Below are 24,397 nucleotides of genomic sequence, written 5' to 3' on the forward strand. Positions count from 1 at the left end.
TTCAAGTCACTTACCAGTCAGATGCAGGTCAGAAAGGAAGGTTGACTGGATGGTCACCAGGTGGTCACTTATTTCCTAGGAGAGATAAGTAAGATCCCAGTAAAAAGATCAAATTTACTCCAGATTTTTAAGAAGTTAAAACTTAGACCAATTAACACAAATTTTTTAGACTGAAGATCACTGAAATTTTACTACTGACAAAAGGCACCAGGGGGACTTCCCCGGCAGTCCAGTGGTTAGGGCTCTGAGCTTCCACTACAGGGGGTGTGGTCAGGAAAAGTATGATCCTTGCATGCCCCACCGTATGGCCAAAAAAAGCCCCCAAAACCCCAAAGGCGCCAGAACTAGATGGGTTAAGAACTGAGTTTCAGCTCACCTAAAGAATAAATAGCTCCCACTTTTTAAAAACCTCTTCTAGGTCACCTGGAAAAAAAAAAAAAAGGAAGCACACCACTTCTGTTATGAACCTGAAGTAACTTTAATACCAGGAACCTAATATAGTCCCCCCAAAGAAATTGATTCTAGCTAGGATATTAACTAAGTCAGCAATGTAAGAAAATGATTGTTACCGTATAGCCACGTGATTGATAATTAAATAATTTAAAAGCTGTCTCCTCGGGCAAACATTAATCAGCTCCCTTGACCACTTTCTAGACCATACTTGTCCTTGGTATTCTTCCTTGATGGGCCCGCTAGCCCAGTTGGGAGAGGACTTCCTCCCATTGTCGTTTGGTCATCCTCGCCTGCCTTCTGCAAGGTTTCTGTTAGGTCAGTTTAACAAGAACTCCGCCTGCTCTGGGTGTCCCTCTCCTCAGCCCCCATGGCTGTAAACCCACCTCTGGTGAGTTTCCCATCTGGAAAGGACACCTAGGTTTCCTGGGTGGTGCTCATGGTAAAGAATCAGCCTGCTCGTTCAGGAAGGGCAAGAGAGGTGGGTTCAATTCCTGGGTCAGGAAGATCCCTAGAGTAGGAAATGGCAACCCGCTCTTGCCTGCAGAATTCCGTGGACAGAGGAGCCTGGCGGGCCACAGTCCAAGGGGTCACAGAAGAGTTGGACGCTGAGCACACCCATCAGAACAAGTATGAACTAGTACATGAACACTAGTTGTACAACATTTCAGGACAAAAGGCGTCCCGTGGCCAGCTAAGGCTAGGAAAGATCCCTTATCTCAGGGATCTCCAGGGAGGGCATGTTAAAGGCTTATGTAAAGAGATTTATTTACTTTCTTGAGGACAGAAGAGTTTTGTGCTTTTGTTGTTGAAAGGACACTGACGTCGTCGCCCGCATCCCAGTGTCCCTGGGGAGATGAGGGTCGGTGGCCTCAGTCCCCACAGCTGCCGCGCTGTTCACCTGCGAGTCAGCTCTCCTCTTCACTGCCTCCTTTCACTGAGTTTACCGGTTTCCTTGCTTTCTGACACACCATTTCTTCAGACGTCTACTGCCGGAGACCTGCAGACAGAATTAGAGTTGCTCAAGGCTGTAGTCCTCTCTTGGAGGACGTCCTTGAATCCCTGGCTTATGACCCATTTTCAAATTTCACTTGGCGTCTCTCTTCACTCTCAGAGACCCACTCTCCCAGGAGGCAGGACCTGTCACTCTGGAAGTTTCTAATACTGCTGTTTTCTCCTGGACCAGGTTTTTACTAATGACAAGACAGAGGAGTGTGTGAAGCTAACAAGTCTGTATTTGTTTGCCAAGAACGTTCGGTCTTTGCTTCATACTTACCACTACCAGCAGCTTTTCCTTCATGAATTTTCCATGGCCTATAGCAAGTATGTGGGAGAAACACTGCAGCCCAAGACATATGGCTTCAGTAGTGTGGAGGAGCTGTTGGGAGCCATCCCGCAGGTAGGCGTTTTCTGAGTTTCTTGAAGGGTAGCCTCTGTTGGACAGAATGAAAAGGCAGGCATTTTGAACCAGTCCTTTCAAAACATACATACTGTTGGCCAAAAAAGAAAAAGAATGATTTTAGCGTTTCTTCTTCATTCTGCAAACCTTTGCTACATTCATCGGAGGAGGACCAGGCATGGGGATCCCAGAGCAGAGTCCTCAGGATGTGCAGAAGCTGATTAACCACGTGATGAAGAGGGGCGGGGCGGGCACTGTGAGCAGGCGCAGGGCAGTCAGAAGTGGGGGGGTGGGGAATGGGTGCCTCACCACTCGGTTCCGGGGGCGGGGACTCCGTGGGGAGAGCAGAGGAGCCTAGGGGTGCTGTCCGTGGAGGAGTGGAGAGAACCAGGAGGGGAAGGAGCCTGGCATTTGAAGTGGGAAAGGACACGAGGCCGGGACAGCTGGAGAGCCGAGGTGAGGGGCTTGGTGACAGCAGCGTGTGAGGGGAGTGCTGGGAGCCCCGGGCCACTGCTGCTCCTTTCTTGGCAGAGGCGGCGGCAGCACGATTAGGTAGGGGTCTTTGTTTTAGGTTTAGTGAACTTTAGCTTGAGAGGCATGGAGGGAGCCATTCATTCTTTTTAAGGTGAACATAGTGTCTGGAAAAGCTGGTGAGAGCTCCCACGTGAGAACTAACTTCATTTATATACCAGAGCTGGTATTTGGGAGGTGATGTCTTTAAGAACCTTAAGGAGTGAAACCAAGTCTCATGATTTCTAAGACTACACAACTTTTTATAAAGGGCGTGTGTCTCCATCCTCTGTTGTTTTAAAACAAAGTGTCGAAAAATTTTCTGTGGCATTGATTTACTTTTAAATCCTAGTATGTTTAAGTATGTTACCAGACGTATAATTTTAGGGTTTATTTCTCCTCCTTTTCCACTTTATAACCAGTAATATGTCTTGTGTGCAGGTGGTCTGGATAAAAGGACATGGTCATAAGAGAATTGTAGTGTTAAAAAATGACATGAAAAGTAAGTACACCCCATCCCTGCCCCCCTTCACAGGCCCCAGGTCTGTCACCTGCTCCCCCTCTGACGGGTGTTTTCTGTCCTCCAGGTCGCGTGAATTCACTCGGTCCTTCCCCTGCCAGTCACGAGACCCAGCCCTCAGCTCCCGAGCGCATCCTGGAGGTGCCCGAGTCTCCCCCGGCCTCGGAGCTCAGACTCGGAGTGGGTGGCGACGGTGAGAGAGGGAAAACCAAGGCTGGTGACGTTGCCAGGACACGGCTTGGGGTGGAGTCAGAGTGGGTCAGGGGAAAGGACGACAGCAGGGTCATCTTCATTCTTTAAAGGGAGGTGTTGGTACATTTTCCAAAGGAGTCTGGCGTTTGGTTAATAACAGAGAAAAAACTGGTCTGCATTTGATGGTTGACCAGTTAAGGTTCTTGAAGGGTGTTGGTAGCCCCTGTTACAACAGTATGGCAGCCCTGTTCAGATGTTAAAGAAAAGCGATTCTGACACTTGTTAAAATACTTGAAGACAGTTGCAGTGGGATCAACTCTGCTGCCCTCTGAAAGGGAGATGGAGCTTAGCTCTGCAGGCAAGGAGCAGAGCCAGGGCGTCAGTGACTGAAAACTCTTCAAGAGAAGATGTCTGGCTCGGGGGATTCTGGCCGACCTGAGAGGGTTCTTAGACCTCAGAGGTTGGGGGTGGGGTGGGATGATGAGCTTGATGAGATATCGGGGGTGAGGGGATTCCTCTAAACTGACTTCCCATGGTTCTTGCCAAGAGTGGCCAGGGCAAGGGCACTGAAAGCTGTGGTCAAGGGCTGGCGGGGAAGGGGGCTGTGGAGCCCGACCCCTGACTGAAGGTGTGTCGGGGAGTCTTGATTGCAGGACTTCCCTGGGAAAGAGTTGACAGGAATGCACTGGTGCAACTGAAGAGCGCCGGCAAGGCACCCCGACTTCATGTGGCCCTCTCCGTGTACAAGACGGGGAGCAGCTCACCTGACTTCTGCGCCCATTGCCATTTTATCTTAGGGCAAGTTGTTTTAAGTAGTTACAGGCGCTGCTGTGCTGTGTTGATTGGGTGATCGGCTCTGCAGCATTTTACAGGTCTACAAAGCACCTGGATGTAGCTCGTCCTCTCAGGCCGTCAGCACAGCCTTCAGCAGTCACCTCCATCCTAATGAACTGAAGTTCCAGAAGCAATAGCTTACCTGAGAGCACGCAGCGAGGCAGCGACAGAACTGGGACCCGAGCCCTCTAATCCTGACGTGCTCCCTTCAAGGACTTGCTATGGGTTTTTAAATTGTCCTTTGCTGTTCATAACACAAATTGGGCGATCCTGGCAGCAGCATTTTCACTTACTAGAGAGAGGACTCAGACCTTTCTGTTAGTGGGTTGTTTTTTTTTTTTTTTTAAAAAAAACCTTGCGTTCTTGAGTACGTCCTGACCTCAGGGAGTCAGGGAGAAGGTGCGCCTCAGGCAATGCTGTGGCTGCCTGGTCCTGAGCAGATGTCCTCCCGCCCCCACCCGCCTCCCCCAGGGCCCCATCCTGCGGAGCAGGAGCTGCTGCGCCTGACCGACGACTCCCCGGTGGACCTCCTGTGCGCGCCCGTCCCCTCCTGCCTGCCGTCCCCGCAGCTGAGGCCGGATCCCGTCGTTCTCCAGGCTGCCGATCTCATCTGGTTTGAGGAGCACCCTCAGGAGCCTTCAGGTGGGAGACGCTGCGTCCCTGGAGGAGTGGGTTCTCGTGGCTTTAGTCAGACAGCAGACACTTCACGCCAAGACGTTAACTGTGTGATGGACGTAGGGAGCCACTCTACCTTTGCAGACACAAAAATACCTGTGAGGATTACTCAGACCCTTCTCCTGTCAGCTTTCCTGCAGGGCTGGGCTCACAGCCTGAGGTGCTGGCGAAGCAGCAGGCCAGGGCACGACAGCGGTCTTGAGGGCACTGCAACTGTGCTCAGGCGGGGAGCCCACGGAGCAGCACGTGGGGGCCGCCTCAGCTATGCTCCCCACTTTGTAAAGCACAGCAGCTCCAGGGGCAACCCCTACCTGTCACCAGACACGAGCTAAAGGGTCTCAGAGGGTCCTGGGGCTCCAGGGGGCTGTGAATGGGGGAGGGAGGGGGCATCTGCATCTTGAACCCCAGCTTGTGCTGCAGGCAGGGCTGGCCTGGGCCCCAGGGTGCCAGGCCGGGAAGGGGCAGAGCCAGGACTGGAGCCCCAGCCTCTCGTCTTTGTGCCGTATCGCCACCCACCGAGAGGCCAGCCCGCCTGCCGTGTCGAGGAGGGCCTTTCCCCGTTGCCTCCTCTGTTGTGACGGGTCCTTCCCTGCTCTGCTGACACTGCTGTCCAGGAGATGACCCTGCTGCTGACCACAGGCCTCAGTCTTCTTACCAGCCTCTGGCCCCGTCACCCAGAGAAAGAACCTGAAAGAGGCTGTTTGTCTGGAAGATGAGTAGGGAGACGTGAGCCTCCCTGGCTGCTGGGTAGACCTGGGCTGTGGCGACAGCAGAGGTGGTATCCCTACAAGCCTAGACTTGATAGGAAATTGATGGTAGCTCTTCCGTGGGTGTAGCCTTGGTGTGTTTAGTGTACGAGTTCAGCCATCCTTGTGTGATGGGGAGAGAAATAATCTCGAGTGGCATTGACAGGTCCGTCCATTTTTCCCCCGAGAGTGTCAGCCTGAGAGCTGCGCTGAGGCTCTGCGTGCCTGCCGTCACTTTGGGCCTCTGTGACCCTTCGGTGTGAGAGCCCCTTGCACACACAGTGGGAGCCTGAAGTACAGGACACATCTCTTCCAAGTGATGTGGCTCTGTCCACACAGCGGGCTAATCATTGGCATTTGTGGCTCAACCAGAGAAAGATAGTTTTTGGGCGCTGCAGGAAAAGTGGGCTGCTTCTCTTCCTGGAGTTTAAAAAATACACATCTGTGTATCTATTTGGCTGCGTAGGGTCTTAGTCACGGCACTCAGGATCTTCGCTGCATCGTGCGGGATCCTTCCTTGCGGCCCCCGGACTCGAGCTGTGGTGCGTGGGCTCAGGCCATGGCACGTGAGATCCCAGTTCCCCGACCAGGGATCAGACCTGCATCCCTTGCAGTGCCAGGTGTATTCTCAACCACTGGACCCCCAGGGACTTCCCTCTTCCTGGATTTCTGAGGGTATTTCTGACTCCGTGTGGTTCTCCCCTTAGCTCTGCCTGCCCGTGTGCCTCCCTCCCCCACCTTAGATCCCTTAGGAGCAGGGGAATGAGCCAGGGCTCCCTGGTACCAGGGCCCTTCTGGTCTGAAAGTCCTTAGGTCACATGTGGCTTTCTGGGTCCTTCGCTACCTGACAGAGAATGAACGGGCAGAGAAAGCAGAAAAAAGTGTTTTTAAACCACGGATGGCCCATGAATTTGTAACCCAAAATGACGGTCTCTGAAGTTTTGTAATTCAAGGAAGAGCAGAGATGCAATTTTTAAACACCTGACTTATGTGATACCTGGTATTGGCCGCAGAGCTAACGTGTAAATTAGACCATGTGTGTGACGATCGGGGATTAATTTTTTGAGAAATGAGAGGAATTGAAAACCAACACTGCTGGCAGGTCCTAGAACTGAATATATTTTGCTTTCCTGTGTTTACAGAAATTATGATTTTAAACCAAGAAGAGAAAATTGAAATTCCAGTACCAATAAAGAACGAAAACCTGCCCCCTGATCCCAGCTCACCTGGTGTCTCGGCAGCTGTCCTGGCGCCTCCCAGCCCCTCCTCAGAAACCCCAGAGTCGCTGCTCAGCAAGGACCCCACGGAAAGCCCAGCCAAAAAGCAACCCAAAAATAGAGTAAAATTGGCAGCCAACTTTTCCTTTGCACCTATAACCAAGCTTTGAGTCTCGTTTGAACATAGAATTAGGATGGGAAAACACTGTCTGATTCTGCACACAAAAGCAGGTTGAAAAAAACACAACCTTTTCTGTTTTGCCCCTAGAAGCCAGTTATTTCATCTTTAAACATGTTCCGTACATTTTGTTTCTTTTACATTGAACTTCAGCTTTAAGCTGAAGTTTTTCTTTCTTTTCTTTTTCTCCCCCACTTGTTTGTGGAAAAAAAAAAAAAAAAAGTCCTGGCATTTGTTAAAGAATCCTTAATATATTTTAACAAATTTTTCTTAATTATTATGAAGTATAATGAATGGTGTTCTGTAAGAAGACAGCAGGGAGAACTCAGCTCGAAGGAAGTGGTCTTAACTTCCATCAGCCAACGCCAGTGGTAAATCTTACATGTAGCATAGCGTAGTCTCTAAGCCTGTGTTTACTGATGTGTTCAGACAGTATTAATCAAATGCACGAGATGGTGATGAAGCAAAAGTCTGTTCGGTGATCCTGCGCGGTCACTCACTGAAGAAGGGTGGGCAAGGCAGGAGGAGTGTATGTCCTGGTTGGATGTGAAGGCTCCTGGCTTCCATGTGACTTGTAAGCGTGCCTTGTTTTTTTTTATTTAACTATGTCTGTAGTTGACAAATGTGGCTTCATCTCAAATTTTTTAAAATGTTTCCACTTTGGGGTTCCATTGAGCTTTCTAGAAAGTCAAAGATGTTTTAAGCTTCCCTTTTATGTTAAGTTCCAGTTTGACATGGATTAGGTTAAGGAAAAGAAGATGGTCTTGGTGTCATGAATTTAAAGTCAGCATTTGAATTCCAACACACATTATTGTGTGTCGAGAGGCAGCGTTGGGAAGAGAGTCTGATTTTCTAGAATATGCATCAAATGCATAAATTACAAATCAGAGGTGAGGAGGGAGGTGCTTTTGACAGGAACGGTATCGATGCTCTTTCCACTAGGAAGAGGCAGAAATTCTATCTATACATAGGAAGGCCAAGGTTGATCAACTTAACCTTGTATTCGTACTTTTAAAGCTGGTTTTGATGGCTGGGAAGCTTTGTATGCGTGTCTGTGTGTTTGCGTCTGTTAACTCAGTGTCTTTTAATAGCATCTGCTTTTACTGTTACTTCTCGCTGTTGGAAGCATGTTTGGGTTTGTTTGGTTTTTTTTGGTGTCTGATGTTGGCATTTATGGAAAGCCAGCCTTTGAGGGAGCACTGCCCTGTGGAGTGACCTTCGCCTTGAGGTGGCTGAGGCATCCGGTGACTGGCGGCCTCTTACGCCTCCTGGAGAAACCTGACATTTACAATGGGTTGTATTTGTTGGGCAAAAAGGCGGATTCATTCATAGAGCAGGAAAAAACCTGTTGGCATAAGGTCTTCCACTAGTTAGGTGGTTTCTTTTGGGGAAATGATTCTATTTTGTAACTTCTAGAAAGCCAGAAAATGGGCTCTGATTTCATAGCCAGCATTTTGATAAAATGCCACAAAATAAGGGCTATTGAGAGATTTTTTACAAGTAAGATTTTTTGTTCCCCAAATCTTTTCAATGAAGCCAACGATTCCCAGTTCGCAGCACACAGCCCCGACCAAGATGGAGCGGCCCTGGGAAAGCCTGGTAGGCGTCGTGGCACTCAGTCTTCCCGAAGGCATGCCCTCTACAGACATAGTGTGACAGTCAGTAAAATGCAGAGGTGCACTTTTTTTTAGAAAGCTTTTAAACATTATGATAAAGATGGTGTTGAGAACATCAGTGGCCTTATTCTAAGATTTCGTAAGGCTGAATTTGCACATGTGGACTTTAGTTTTGCTTGAAGGTAGAGAAAGTGGACTTTAAAAAAATGCCCGAGGCACCATTACAAGTCACTTGGAAAAGCCTCAAAGAGCAGCTTCTTTGGGCACCAAAGAAGAGACTGGAGTTGTGTGCTGTCGTGTGGGTGAGGTCGAACCGTTCACTGAAGTCGCCAGGAGCCTGGGACGCGTGCGTGACTCTTAACAGTCACCGTTTGAAGATGTGCAAAGCTCATGGTGTCTGTAATGTGCTCCACAACGGCCAGTCCAGTTGCTATCTATTTTTTTATCTAGAGGTGTAATTGATGTGACAGAATGACGTATGAGAATTAAGACAATGAAATACTTTATTTCTGGGTGGAAAGAATATATCAGATTTATCTGTTTCAAAAAAAAAAAAAAAGACAAGTTATCACCAAAACCCCCTTTCCCATCTTGCACTGTTTGTTTTGAATTGATTTTGGGGGAAGAGATGTTTTTCTCAACTGTCTACTTTGTTTGAACACTTCTTTTGTGGTTCAAGTGCTGTTTTGTGTGTTGGGACCAAACAGTTGTCAATAAACTTTAAAAGCAAGCATCACACTTGAGTTCCCCAAGTGAGTGTTCTGTTCGCTTGGGGGTGGGGGATTGTCCCCCAGTTCCATCAGCTTCTCATCCCTTCTGGGAATCTGTGGTGGGAAGCACATGGGTCTGGCGTCGTGGAGCCCCTTTGAATGTGGCATCCGGCCCCAGCAGGCGGCTGGACTATTGGCACTTTGTGGTCAGGACCCTCCGGGGTTTCCAGCCTTGCTCCAGCGTATAATCATGTGAGGAAAACATAATAATCACGAAATACTCTCTGGTTATAAAACTTGGCAACTCTCTCCCTGGGAAAGAAATCCATTTTGCAGACTACCTTGGTTTTGGTCACTGCCAGGCTTGCTTTTTGAATAAGTCTATTTAGAAAAGATTTCTTTCACCATTGTGAAGCCCTTTTCCTGAGACCACTGTTACTCCCCACCCACCCTCCACCATCCCCCTCAGGATTTTGAAAAGGACGCAGAAGAGATTTGAACTTGTAGGTAAATTGATTCTTGATGAAGGGCAATTTTTTAAAGTTCAACACTAATAGTCTCTTTAAAACCTTTGGTAGTCCTTTCAAAACACCTTTCACTGTAGCCAGTTTTTGCCGGGAAACCTGAGAGGCCGCTGTGCCCCTTTAGTAGGGGCTAGGGAATTTGGAACGTCTCAATTGGTGGTTGAAACAGCATCACATTTGTCTTGGTTGTATTTCCCACCTGGAGACGGCAGCCTAGCAGACATGGCCAGTGAAAGCAGACCTGTCCACACAGGAGACGGCTGTGACCTTCTAGGACTGACTGCGATGTGCAGCTGACCTGTGTGTTGCCTTTTCCGTGAGGAGCCTCGTGCTCTGCGACTTCGCTTCTCTGGTTTCTAGCCGCTCGGGCAGGGTCCGAGTCATCAGAGCATCAGAAGCATCCCAGCCCCGACCCCCACCCCCCACAGCAGTGACCTGCCACAGCTGTCGTCTGCACTGCAGACAGGTCACACAGTGGCTCTAGGACTCGGGAGAAGCAGGAACCCGACTCTGCCCTGTAAACCAGCAGTCAGCGGGGTCTCCATCACTGTGTTACTTGACCTCACACTCTGCTCTGTGGCTGAACTTCAGGCTCCTACAGTCGCTGGCCAGTCTCCCAGGTGCGTGTGTGGGTACAGCGTCAGCCTGGTCTCACTGTTGGGGGAGAGATGCAGTGGAGACGGATCCAGTGTGCTTGTTTGGATTAGCACTTGCAAGGCCCAAGTGTGGAGGCTCTTTCCCAGCAGAGTTCTAGTCCCTCCCTGGAGGTAGGGAGCCCTGGGGCAAAGCTTAGGTGGAAATGTGAGGAGACCTGGTTGCCTTTGGGCTTCCCTGGTGGCTCAGACAGTAAAGAATCTGCCTGCAGTGCAGGAGAACTGGGTTTGATCCCTAGATTGTGAAGTTCACCCAGAGATGGAATGGCTACCCCCTCCAGTATTCTTGCTTGGAGAATCCCATGGACAGAGGTGCCTGGTGGGCTACAGTCCATGGAGTTGCAAGACTCGGACAAAACTGAGCAATCAGCACCTCACACTTTGGCTGCCTTTGGGATGCAGCTGGCAAATTACAGAACTGGTGGGAAAGCAAGCCCCTCAATTTTCAGGCGTGTGGGACAAGATGAGAGATCGAGGGCCAGACCTTCTCTCAGCGAGATGAAGAGAACAATCCACAGGTCCTGGAAAGGAAGGATTTGGAAATGGGGAGTTCAGGGTCCAGAGGAGGAAAGGGGAAGAAACATCCGTAGTTGAGGCTAAGGACCCAGCCACTGGGCCCCTCATCCCATGCTGGTGAACCAGCTGGGGGTGCTGCAGTGGTCGCGGTGGCCCTTCCGCCTTTGCTGAAAGTCTTCCTAATGCAGGGCCTGGTGTGAGAGAACTGCCCCCCACCCCCCTTCCTCCCTGCAGACCTTCTTAGTCACAGTGAGTGCAGACAGACCCATCCACAGGCTGCAGAGGCCCCGCCCTCGGGGTTGGCTGAGTCTGGTGTGTCTGGGCCAGACATGGAATCAAGAAAGACGTTTCAGAAAATAGATCTGTGTTCTAAAATAGAACCTGTTTCATGTCTGTACGTGGGGAAACCAATGCTGTTTTGCACACGGATTCTGGGGCCTGGCACCTGCTGACCCTCCCTCTTGGCCTCCCGCCCCAAGTGAGGGCCCCAGATTCTGTGGGCTGTCAGCTGGAAGCCATCTACAGACCCCAGAGGCTGGCCACATGGGCCTCCCCAGAATGGCAGCTCAGTTCAAGCCAGCAAGGAGAATTTCCAGTCCTCTAAGAGGGAGCCTTGTATGATGTAACCTAATTAAGGAAATAACTTCCCATCATGTTTGCCAAATTCCATCAGTCAGAAGCAAGTCGTAGTCCCGTCAATGAATTTACATAAAGAATTTGTTTACGTTTGATGAATTTGAGTGAGTGACTGACATTGGAGGTCCAGCTCCCAGTGTGGGAGGAAAGGGGTGCCCTGGCTCAACCTTCCAAGGGTCAACAAACAAGCTTCAAAGCTGCAAGCCTCCACCCCCCATGCTGAGGTTACAAATGGGGAGAGTGAGGCTGGAAAGGGTGGGCCGTTGCCCCAGCCACTCCATGGCATAGCTGGGCCGGAGCCCCTGGCCTGCACACCTCCCAGGCCTCATCTTTACTGAGCCCCACTGGGTCCCGGGCACTGAGCCAGGTGTGGGGACCCTGGTGAGTAAGAGGCTGGCCCAATCATATTTTCCTGCCTCCTTGACAGCAGCAGGGCTCTGGACTCAAACAGGAAGAGTGGGCGGTGATTCTCAGATCAGAGAGGGCATTCGAATCACCAGGGAAACATGTTTAAAATGTGGGCTGTTGGCTAAAACTGAGACAGGTGGGGACCTGAGACCACCCCGACCCCCACCAGAGTGCTTGCAAGTGCCCCTGGAAAACTGTCTCCTCGAGCAACAGAATACAAAGGAACTGTAAGGGACTAATACTTGGGCTACCTGATGGGAAGAGTTGACTCATTGGAAAAGCCCCTGATGCTGGAAAAGATTGAGGGCAGGAGGAGAAGGGGGCAACAGAGGATGCGATGGTTGGATGGCATCACCAACTCGATGGACATGAGTTTGAGTAAGCTCTGGGAGATGGTGAAGGACAGGGAAGCCTGGCGTGCTGCAGTCCATGCGATTGCAGAGAGTCAGACATGACTTAGCGACTAAACAACAAGCCACAATAAGGGACTAAAAGCAGTCAGGGTAATCATGAACAATAAGGTATAGAAAGCCCACACGGGCTTCCTTGGTGGCTCAGATGGTAAAGAATCTTCCTGCAGTGTGAGAGACCTGGGTCAATCCCTGGGTTGGGAAGGTCCCCTGGAGAAGGGAACAGCTTCCCATTCCAGTATTCTTGCCTAGAGAATTCCATGGAAAAAGGAGACTGGCAGGCTACAGTCCATGGGGTCGAAAAGAGTCGGATATGACTGAGCGACTTTCACTCGCTCATTATTGGTACTTTCCAGGTGGCAGCAGTGGTAAAGAACCTGCCTATCGGTGAAGGAGATGCAAGAGATGCGGGTTCGATCCCTGGGTCCGGAAGATCCCCTGGAGGAGGAAATGGCAACCCACTCCAGTATTCTTGCCTGGAAAGCCCCATGGACAGAGGAGCCTGGTGGGCTACGGTCCATGGGGTCACAAAGAGTCAGACACGAATGAGCACACAGCACATCTTCAAGGCCACAAACTCGCTTCTGAGGTGCCGGGAGCAAAAGCACGTGATGCCTGCACACAGCGCCACCAAAGGGGTGGGCAGACCACCTAAGACACCCCTCCAGCTCCATCCGCAGATTTGCCCCCACCGTCACTGTATTTAAGGAACCAGCCCTCCAGCTCTTGGGCCCCTGTTTCTTGTTCCCTTCCCCCTTGCCGCCGTAGAAGTCCCTTTAACCCTTCCCTGAATTCCTTGTCTGGACTCTCATCAATTTCTATTGACTAAAGTGTCCAACGGACAAGGTTAGTTATAAAACCACTGGTCTGGGTGCTGCAAAGCTCTCAGGGTCATGAGAGACGAAAAGACTGAAAGAGCTTCAAGAGGGCAACAAAAAGCAAGTTTGTTCCTGGACCAGATCCCATAGAGTGGAGGAGAATTGCCATAGTGAGAATGACTGGGACCATGGATAAAATGTATATACTAGATAATAGTCTTGTGCCTCTGGATTTTGAGAATTGTGCTATAATAGGAAAGAGCACCCTTGTTCTTTAATACAGGCTGAAGACTTTAAGGGGGTGAAGCAACATCATGTCTGCAACTAAAGTCATTCTTGGAAATAAAGTGATAAAGAGCATGCAGCAAAACGCTAGCAACTAGTGACTGCATCATAGGGTGTACAGGGGTTCTTTGCACTGTTTTAAAGACAGCTTCTGTAAGTTCAAAATTATTTCAAAACAGAGGACTTCTCTGGTGGCCCAAGGGCTTCCCTGGTGGTTGAGTCAGTAAAGAATCTGCCTGCAATGCAGGAGACTTGGGTCTGGTCCCTGGGTTGGGAAGATCCTCTGGAGAGAGAAAGGACAACCCATTTCAGTATTCTTGCCTGGGAAATCCCATGGAAAGAGGAGCCCCATGGGCTACATGGGGTCACAAGAGTCAGATACAACTTAGTGACTAAATCACCACTTGGTGGCTCAGTGGTTAGGATTCCAGGTTTTCACTGCTGGGTCCTGCGTTCAATCCCTGGTTGGGGAATTGAGATCCCACAAGCTGCAAGTTCAGTTCAGTTCAATTGCTCTGTCGTGTCCGATTCTTTGCAACCCCATGGACTGCAGCACACCAGGCCTCCCTGTCCATCACCAACTCCTGGAGTTTACTCAAACTCATGTCCATTGAGTCAGTGATGCCATCCAACCATCTCATCCTTCTGCCTTCTCCTCCTGCCTTCAACCTTTCCCAGCATCAGGGTCTTTTCCAGTGAGTCAGTTGGCCAAAGTATAGGAGCTTCAGCTTCAGCATTAGTCCTTCCAATGAAAATTCAGGACTGATTTCCTTCAGAATGGACTGGTTGGATCTCCTTGCAGTCCAAGGGACTCTCAAGAGCCTTCTCCAGCACCACAGTTGAAAAGCATCGATTCTTTGGTGCTCAGCTTTCTTTATAGTCCAGCTCTCACATGCATACATGACTACTGGAAAAACCATAGCTTTGACTAGACGGACCTTTGTTGGCTGCAAGATACAGCCACGAAAGAAGAAAAGATTTCAAAATAAAAAATTCATTTTAACATGGCTAAACAGGCTCTGGAGCCTTTCTGGGGGTTGAGGTCTCCAAGTGGGGCAGTTAACTCAGAGCTGAATGGCCCAGGGCAATGCTGTGCTTGGAGCCTGAAGCCACAGAAATGCTTTCTTAGAGGTTTCTTCCCTCCAAATCCATAGACTGTGGTTTCCGTGGGTAGATAGTTGCTGTTCGAACCTGAATAAACAGCTTGTGGGTAAAGCAAGTCAAGAGCCAGGTAGGGGCACTGAGTCAGACCAAGGGCTCTGAGTTCTGTCCAGGCTTCAGTGAGCTCGCTAATGACCTTAGCAAATCTCTGCCCTGTTCTGAAAGCCTGTTTTTTATTTTTTTGGTGGGGGAGCGGGGCAGGTGGGTAGTGGTGCTTGTTCTGTGATGTGTGGGATACAAGATCTTAGTTCCCCAACCAGGGATAGAACCTGCGCCCCATGCAGTGGAAGCTCGGAGTCTTAACCACTGGACTGCCAGGGAAGTCTTGTTTCTTATTCTCTAAAATGCTGCAGACCTGTGTTTTTAACTTCCCAGCATCTCTTCTCTCCTCTTCTGGCACAACTGAGCTGACATCACCACCCCCTCTCCATATCAGCATTTGGACCCCAGCTTGGCTGAGAGTGATCGGCACCCACTGCTCCAGCAAGTGATTCGGGACTGGGCATGTGACCCAGACTCCAGGCTGGCATTCTTTGTTGAAATCGCTGGATTTTTTTCTCCAGGAGGCTTGGGGAATGGAAGCTGGGAGCTTTATAGCTGGACAAAGCCAGCATTGAGAGTTAGCAAAACATGGAAAACAGGTCCAGGTGATATCCTTTGAATCCCTGGACCTGCTGGTACCTTAGGTTTGGGGACATTTCAGGATGTCCCGCTCTAGTGTTCTTGCCTGGAGAATCCCAGGGATGGGGGAGCCTGGTGGGCTGCTGTCTCTGGGGTCACACAGAGTCGGACATGACTGAAGTGACTTAGCAGCAGCAGCAAAAGCAATAGGATGTCCCAGGAGCCAGGAAGCATCCTCATGTTTTGCAAGCATGGCTTCAGTTTTGGTCTTCTACAACCAAAAAGAACTGTTAAAAACAAGACAACAGGGACTTCCCTGGTGGTGCAGTGAATAGGAATCTGCCTGCCAATGCAGGGACTCCGGTTCAAACCCTGACCTGGGAAGATCCCACATGCCTCGGAGCCACTAAGCCTGTGGGCCCCAACAACTGAACCCACACTTTAAAGGCCCTGAGCTGGAGCTACTGAAGCTCATGCGCCTAGAACCGGTACTCTGCAACAAGAAAAGCCTGAGCACCGCAACTTGAGAGTAGAACCCCCTCGCTGCAACTAGAGAAAGCCTGCATACAGCAGCGAAGAGCCAGTGTAGCCAAAATATAAATTAAAAACAAAAAACAACAGGCCCTAAATGGAATACTTATGCCAAGCCCAATGTCACCAAAACAAGTCTTGAAATCAAAAACTGGTTGATCAGTTGTCACCTTGATGCTGAGCAGGGCCCTGTGGGGCTCCTGGGCACAAAGCCTGTGTCCCCCATTTCTTTGATTATAGGAAACAGCTTTCATTCAGCCTCTGTGACCTTCCCTCAGTTCTAAAGGGCAGATTCAAACAGTTGTTAATCAAGAGAGGAGCAGCCAAGAAACCACCTGTGGCAAGTTTAAAGCGACCAGAGACGATTAGACCTGACCACCTGAGACTCTGAGCTGTGCTTAGTCGCTCAGTCGTGTCCGACTCTCTGTGGCCCCATGACTGTAGTCCACCAGGCTCCTCCGTTCATGGGATTCTCCAGGCAAGAATGCTGGATGGGTTGCCATGCCCTCCTCCAGGGGATCTTCCCAACCCAGGGATCGAATCCAGGTGTCCCGCATTGCAGGCAGATTCTTTATGTCTGAGCCAGCAGGGAAGCCCAATCTTGGCAGCAACCCCACCCTTTTGAAACTTTCAGAAGAAAGAGGAGTGTAAGACTGTTACTGCCTTCATCCTTATCACATACCTCTGTCTGATTCTATAACCTCTCCCTGTTCCCAGGGCTGTTGTTCAGTCGCTCAGTTGTGTCTGACTCTTTGTGACCCCATGGACCGCAGCACACCAGGCCTCCCTGTCCTTCACTATCTCCTGGAGCTTGCTCAAACTTACGTCTATTGAGTCAGTGATGCCATCCAACCATCTCATCCTCTGCTGCCCTCTTCTCCTTCTGCCCTCAATCATTCCCAGGGTCTTTTCCAATGAGTTGGCTCTTTGCATTAGGTGGCCAAAGCTTCACCATCAGTCCTTCCAGTAAATACTCAGGATTGATTTCCTCTAGGATTGACTGATCAGATCTCCTTGCTGTCCAAAGGACTCCCAAGAATCTTCTCCAGCGCCACAATTTGAAAGGAGGAGACCTGCACACACGTAAATCTTGTCAGCAACCCCACCCTTGAACTATTGCTATAAGACTCCTCCCGGGTTGGGACACACAATTTTGAAAGGCATGAGCCCACTGTTTCCCCCTTTGCCTGGCAAAGCAATAAGGCTGCTATTTTCTACTTAACCCAAACCTCTGGGATTCAATTCAGCATCACTTTCCGGGGCTGATTCCACATGGACTTGGCAGAAGTTAGAGGGAGGGGACAGGTGCGGGGAGGACGTGAGGGTGTGTAGAGCGAGGCGGGGTGCAGTCGGTTGGGTGTGACTGCACGCCCGGGACAGTGCCGACACTGGGGAAGCACATGGAACCGAGCTCGGTGGACATTTAGGTCACAGCAGCTTTGCCACTTGGCAGTGTATCCATGGCTCTGCTCACCATCAGCTTCATGAGGGCAGGACCCAAGTTGGGCTTGCTTCCTACGTACAGATGTGGGCAGTCCTCATCCACTTCACTGCATGGTTTGCGCAACCCCTTCCCATGCACCATCTCGTTTAACCCTCCACAGTTCTCTCCATTTCACAGATCTGGACACTGAGGCCCAGAGAGGTGAAGGAACCACCCCAGCTCACATAGGGAGTGTTGAGTGGGGATCTTAACCTGGCAGGCTGGAGCCCTCCGTCAGTGTCTAGCTTCTCTTCCCTGCGGTTAATCCTGCTGGGCCGTGGGTTTTGTTCAGACTTAACATCGGATAGGGGGCCTCCTCCACCCTCCTGTTAGACACCAATCTCCCTCCCTGGAACGTCAGGTACCTGCCGAGGGCTGCATTCACAGGTGGAATTCACGAACACTGAACAGAAAGGTGACAGGACATGTGCTCCTCAAACCAGCGTTCCTGAGTGTCTCGCCACAGCCCCTGGTGCCCACTCAGCTGTCCCGAGTCTCGGCAGGTGGCCTTGGGCATGTTCTAACTGCTTCTCCTCGAGCGGCAGATGAGCTCAGTCATTGAGCCCCTGCAGCCCAGGGCTGTCCAGTCAGCATGGAATGGAAAGGTTCGTAAGGGGCTCAGCAACTTGCTGGCGTGGCCATGAGTCACCTCTGAGTACAGCTCAAAAGGGAGTGGAGTGATGATGACGCTGAGATTAGAAATGAGAAATAAACATCCCGTGCTTGAGTCTCACCCAGCTCTCAGACTCAAGCCCTGGCTCTACACTTACATGCTGTGTGACTTTGGGCTAGTCACTTGCCCTCTCTGAGCCTCAGTTCCCCATCTGCCAAATACAGGTGATGAACCCTCTGTCTGATGGGAAAGAGTGTAAGGGAGCACTCCCCTGCCTGATGCGTTGGGCTTCCACACCAGCACCTTGCTAAAATGCTCGCAGCGATCCCATCCTGTTGCAAAGTCCTGTGGGCCCTTCTCACAAAGTTCTTAAGGTCTCACAGCCTCTGGGTCAAGCTGGATGCTGTGTCCCATGCCCTCCTTGACACTGCCTAGTGTTTCCAGCTGCTCCTACTCAGTTTGTTCCTTTAAGTGTTGGTGTGAGCAAGGATCTAAAGCTGGAGGAGCAGTGAGAAGGGAGGTGGGAAAGATACGCAGGGGCTGGATGGAGTGAGCCTTTGAAACCCAGGTCCAAGCCCTGAGACTGTGAGGATGGAGGGGACGATGCAGGAGAGTTTTACACTTGGAAGCAGCACACCTGGTTAGATTTTCTCTTTAAGGAGGTCATTTTGACTTCAGAGAGTGGCACACAGGTAGACCAGAGAAAGGCTGGTAGATCTGAGATGTTCTTGGCACAAGAAGAATGCAAGAAGATCCAGGAGAGATGCCAACAGAGAGCATGGCAAGAACCAAAAAACATCAAAGGATCTTTCTGCAGCCCCAGTTCAAAGAGGGACCCCAGCAAGCAGGTGGGATGAAGCCAGGGATGTGGGAAGGGGCCAGATCTGACTGGGCCTTTGAAACCATGTGAAACAACATGGATGTTGTCCTCAAGGCCTTGAAAATGGTTTTAAGGAGGGAAATCACAATTAGGTTTGCATTATTCAGAAAATCACCTGGCCACTGTGAGGAGAACGGCCAGTGCTAAGGAGGCTAGTTATGAAACCACTGCAGTTGACCAAGACAAGCTAGAGGGGCAACACTGGGTCATGGGAAGATGGGGGTGTGGACAGATTCTAGAGAAGTTTAGGAGGTTGAAGTTAAAGACTTGGGGCTTCCCTGGTGGCTCAGACAATAAAGAATCTGCCTGCAATGCAGGAGACCTGGGTTCGATCCCTGGTTGGGACAATCCCCTGGAGAAGGAAATAGCAACCCACTGCAGTATTCTTTCCTGAAGAATCCCATGGACAGAGGAGCCTGGTGGGTTACAGTCCCTGGGGTTGCAAAAGAGTCAGAAATAACTTAGCGACTAAACAACAAGCTAAAGACAATTGCATGGATGTGAGGAGGAAGAGAAGAGTCAAGGACAAATTCTAGGATAATCTTGGCTATTTGGTGGTACCTTTTTCTGAGATGGAAAAACAGAGGAAGCTGAGGCACTTTAGGATAGGGGTTGGCTGACATTTTCTTAAATGACCAGAGAGCAAATGTTTTAGGATTTGCAGGCCATCTGGTCTCTTACCACAGTTCAGTTCAGTTCAGTCTCTCAGTCGTGTCCAATTCTTTGTGACCCCGTGGACTGCAGCATGCGGCCCCCATCCATCACCAACTGCCGGAGTTTACTCAAACTCATGTCCATTGAGTCGGTGATGCCATCCAACCATCTCACCCTCTGTCGTCCCCTTCCCCTCCTGCCCTCAATCTTTCCCAGCATCAGGGTCTTTTCCAATGAGTCAGTTCTTCACATCAGGTGGCCAAAGTATTGGAGCTTTAGCTTCAGCATCAGTCCTTCCAATGAATATTCAGGACTGATTTCCTTTAGGATTGACTGGTTTGATCTTGCAGTCCAAGGGAGTTTCAAGAGTCTTCTCCAACATCACAGTTCAAAAGCATGAATTCTTCAGTGCTCAGCTTTCTTTATGGCTTTCTCTTTTTCTTTCTTTCTTTTTTTCCTCTTTTTAAATGTCTTTCTTTTCTTTTTTTTAATTTCTTTTTTTCTCTTATTTTTAAAATTTCTTTCTCTTGCCACAACCACTTAAGACTTTACTGCTGCAGCACAAAAGCAGCTGTAGACAATACACAAAAGCACTTGATTATGTTCCAATACAACTTAATTTACAAAAACAGTTGGTGGGCTGGTTTGCCACACCTGTTTAGGACATGTCTTTTTCAGTGTGCCTGCTTCAGATCTGAATGAAGACCCTCAGGAAGAAGGGGTCTGAGTGTAGGAGAAAGGTGTAGGTGCATAAGAGAACTTAGGAGTGGTCAGAGTGCCATCTAAGAGCAGGTGGCTGGGGCTGTGGTGGGGAGAGAATGCTGAGTGCCAGGCCCTGAGGACAGCAAGTGATAAAGGAGACTGGAGAGAGGTGGGAGGTACACCTAGACAGTGGGGTGTGTTGGCAGTCAAGTCAGGCAGACAGCTGGCAGGAGGGCTGATGTGCCAATTGGATTCAGATGAGGGGTGTCAGAATATGCCACTCAAAACACGCCCCTTCAGCATAAGGATTATTTCAAGCTAAAGGCTATTGAGAAACAGCAGATGCACGAAAAGCTCTAAACACAAGGTACACATTTTCCTTTTATAAAACAAATCTCCATTTATAAAGTGAAAATGAAAGTCACTCAGTCGTGTCTGACTCTTTGTGACCCCATGGACTATACAGTCCATGGAATTCTCCAGGCCAGAAAACAGGAGTGGGTAGCTGTTCCCTTCTCCAGGGGATCTCCCCAACCCAGTGATCTAACCCAGGTCTCCCACATGGCAGGCAGATTCTTTACCAGCTGAGCCACCAGGGAAGCCCTCCATTTATAAGGAAATTCCCACCTGTGAAAGGTCCTCTTCTAGCCCAAGAAGAGGAGGATTTCCACGGAGAAGGCAGGACTTCAATCTGCATAATAAACAACCCTTGTTTACCTGCTTTTCCTGGTCATCCTCCCATAACTTGTCTCCTCTGCCCAGAAGCCCCAAACCCCTTTCCTTTGGTTTTAACCTTGTTGTTGTTCAGTTTCTAAGTTGTGTCCAACTCTTGGTGACCCCATGAACTGCAGTCCACCAGGCTTCCTTACTTTAGCTTAAGGTTTAGGTTTTAGCCTAAGATGGTACGTAAACCCATGTTCTAACCACCTCCTGGCACTACTCATTGCTGGGTTATGCACGATGCCCGTGTTAATAAACTTATGTAGTTTTTCTCTCGTTAATCTGTCTGTGGCCAGTCTCATTGACAGGGTCCCCATTTCAGAACCTAAAATGGTTAAAGGAATGGGACTTCCCTGATGGTTCATTGGTTTGGACTCCACAGTCCAGTGCAGGGGCCATGGGTTCGATCCCTGGCTGGAAAATGAGAAACTGCATGGCTCGTGGCACAGTCAAAAGATTAGACAGATAGACGGTAGACGGACAGATGAAAGATAGAGAAATAGAAGATTAAAGGTAGATACTTCTCTCCCCTATGTAACCAAATGGTTGCATTTCAGCAAGAGGGGTCAGTGACGAGAGTGACAGAAGCCAGATGAGAATAGTTTGAGGAGGGAGCTGGAGATGAATGTTAGGTAGTTAGAATAGGAAACAGGAGTCCAAAATGGCGGTGGCTAAAAGACAAGGAAAGGAAAAGCCCATGAAAATAGAACAAAGGAAGGTCCAAGGACCGGAGTGAGGACTTCAGGTAGAACAAACAGCACTCCTGGCTCACCCAATTTACATAGGGCAGGTCCAGGGAGAGAGGGTGGGGGGAAACATATAAAAAGAGGAGCCAAAGGGCTCTCTCTGTCTCTCTTTCTCCAGCGTGCTCCTCCACTCGCTTCTCTTCTCTTCATGCCTTGGGGTTGGCATGCCCTCACGCTTCGAGGATGGATTCCCCTGCTATTATCTAAATAAAATAGAGCTGTAACACTGATCTGTCTAAGAGCTATAACACAATTTGTCCCAGACCCAAGAGCTGTGACACACTGAGGGCTTTAATGTCCGTCGCTCTAAATCTTTGTTGTGACGAGACAGAGCCGAGGAGCATACACTTGCCTGACATGAGGAAAGCGGAGACAGCAAGATGATGGACAGTTCTCAACAAGTCAGGGCTGTGAAGGTGTATAAAAATGTGTGAACTGCCAGGAAAGATGGAATAGAGGGTTTTTTGTTTGTTAATGGGAGAGATTTGCTTAAATGCTGATGGGGAGAGAAATGATGATTGAGACTACAAGAGGGGATGACGGAATGAATGGCCATCCTGCCATTAACTGCTCGTGGCCCCTAGGCCCACTTCCTCATCTACAGAGCAGAAGTAATAACGAGAGCAGATAGGATAGGGGCTCCTTGGAGAAAGAGAACCATGCATGGCTTCCTTGACATAGGAGAGCTCCTTCTGGCTTAAGCCATTTTGTGATCTAAGCCTGGCCACAATGCTTGCCCATGAATAGCTCCAGGAATCAATGCTCTTAAGGGGACAAAAGAAGATAGGAACAGAGAAAAGGCAGTCAAACCATGGTGCAGTGATAAAGCAGAATCCTAGTTCCTCCTCAAGGGATGGGCATAATCTGATATGGTCCCTGAGTTCTGCAGGAGCTAAGGCCCCCCCACCGAGGTGGAGGATGGAATGTTGAGGTTGATTATAATTTCAGATTTCAGTCAGCTAAGGCTTGGACTCTGTTGACCTTGGCCACAATTCTATGGTGAATTCTTCTCTCCTAAAACCCCTTCATAAATATGCATGTATCCTTAGCTTAAAACCTCCCCAGTTTTGCTGCTGGGAAGGCACTGCTTTGGGAAATATCCCCAGTGTTCTGTGTTGTTCAGTCAATAAGTTGTGTCTGATTTTTTTTGCGACCCCATGGACTTCAGCACACCAGGCTTCCCTGTCCTTCACCATCTCCAGGAGTTCACTCAAATTCATGTCAGTTGAGTTGGTGATGCCATCCAACCATCTCTTCCTCTGTCACCCCTTCTCCTCCTGCCAGCATCAGGGTCTTTTCCAATGAGTCGGCTTTTCACATCAGGTGGTCAAACTATTGGAGCTTCTGCTTCAGCATCAGTCCTTCCAGTGAATATTCAGGGTGAATTTCACTTAGGATTGACTGGTTTGATCTCCTTGTGATCCAAGGGATTCTCAACAGTCTTCTCCAGCATCACAATTTGAAAGCATCAGTTCTTCAGCACTCAGCCTTCTTGAAGATCCAATTCTCACATTTGCACATAACTGCTGGAAAAAACAAAACCATATCTTTGACTGTATAGACTTTTGTTGGCAAAGGGATGTCTTCACTCTTTAATACACTGTCTAGGTTTGTAATAGCTTTTCTTCCAAGGAGAAAGCATTTTTTGATTTCATGGCTATAGTCACCATCAGCAGTGGTTTTGGAGCCCAAGAAAATAAAATCTGTCACTGTTTCCCCTTCTATTTGCAATGAAATACGGTACTGGATGCTGTGATCTTAATTTTTTGAATGCTGAGTTTTAAGCCAGCTTTTCCACTCTCTTCTTTCACCCTCATCAAGAGGCTCTTAAGTTCCTCTTCATTTTCTGCTATTAAAGTGGTGTCATCTGCATATCTGAGGTCGTTGATATTTCTCCTGGCCATTTTGGTTCCAGCTTGTGACTCATCCAGCCCAGCTTTCACATGATGTACTCTGCACAGGAGTTAAATAAGCAGGGTGACAGTATACAGCCTTGACGTACTCCTTTCCCAATTCTGAACCAGTCTGTTGCTCCATGCCAGTTCTAACTGTTGCTAAGTCTTGTCCTGCATACAGGTTACTCAGGAGACAGATAAGGTGGTCTGGTATTCCCATCTCTTTAAGAATTTTCCACAGTTTGTTGTGATCCACAGAAAAGATCCATAGTCAATGAAGCAGATGTTTTTCTGGAATTCTCTTGCTTTTTCTATGTCCAGTGGATGTTGGCAATTTGATCTCTGGTTCATCTCCCTTTTCTAAATCCAGCTTGTACATCTGGAAGTTCTTGGTTCAGGTACTGCTGAAGCCTAGCTTGAAGGAGTTTGAGCATTACCTTGTTAGCAGGTGAAATGAGCACGATTGTATGGTAGTTTGACCATTCTTTGGCATCGCCTTTCTTTGGGATTGGAATGAAAAAATGACCTTTTCCAGTCCTGTGGCCACTGCTGAGTTTTCCAAATTCACTAACATACTGAGTGCAGTACTTTAACAGCATCTCTTATTTGTTGCAAATAATAAATCTTTCCTTCTGATCTTTGGCTTGGTTGTGTCTACTGACTCAACACCCAGCAAGAAGAGAACCCAGTTTTCAGATACAGTTAAGTCACCTGCATACAAAAGATCAAGTTGCGAACTTTCAAAGATGTGAATGTGAAGCCTACTAATGAAGACCTGATGGAATTGGAGGCCCAGAGAAAGGACAAAGAGAGACAAGAGGAAAAGGAAGTAACTGAAGAACCAAAGAGATTCATGATGCAGAGAATGGCAAGGTTTTCTTTATTTGTGGTACAGGACCCAAACACAGAATGATAGCCAATTTTATTAGTTGGGTACCTAGGTTTACTTTGTTGGACTACAAAAAATTGGACTTATGAGCACACTCTAGGAACTGAACGTATTCATATGTACCAATGAAGTACATATGAAGACTTACTGTGCCAATAATAGGATTTGTCTCATGGTGTTGATGTGAAAGGCAAGTGAGAAAATG

General features: G+C 49.0%; 1 protein-coding gene across 2 annotated transcripts in view; it reads left to right on the forward strand.

Moving 5' to 3' along the window:
* Positions 1 to 9,075, forward strand: part of MARF1 (meiosis regulator and mRNA stability factor 1) — a 39,550-nt gene extending 30,475 nt beyond the window's left edge. Inside the window, exons 23-27 of one of the 2 annotated variants that reach the window (XM_027528211.1) lie at positions 1,637 to 1,849; positions 2,801 to 2,861; positions 2,947 to 3,072; positions 4,377 to 4,547; positions 6,469 to 9,075. In XM_027528211.1, the coding sequence (XP_027384012.1) occupies positions 1,637 to 1,849; positions 2,801 to 2,861; positions 2,947 to 3,072; positions 4,377 to 4,547; positions 6,469 to 6,713 (816 nt within the window). In that variant the 3' untranslated portion in view covers positions 6,714 to 9,075. The remainder of the gene's footprint in view (positions 1 to 1,636; positions 1,850 to 2,800; positions 2,862 to 2,946; positions 3,073 to 4,376; positions 4,548 to 6,468) is intronic. The other variant, XM_027528212.1, reaches the window with a different exon arrangement.
* Positions 9,076 to 24,397: the final 15,322 nt, after the last annotated feature.

The sequence above is a fragment of the Bos indicus x Bos taurus genome, chromosome 25, assembly GCF_003369695.1.
Source record: "Bos indicus x Bos taurus breed Angus x Brahman F1 hybrid chromosome 25, Bos_hybrid_MaternalHap_v2.0, whole genome shotgun sequence".
NCBI lineage: Eukaryota > Metazoa > Chordata > Mammalia > Artiodactyla > Bovidae > Bos > Bos indicus x Bos taurus.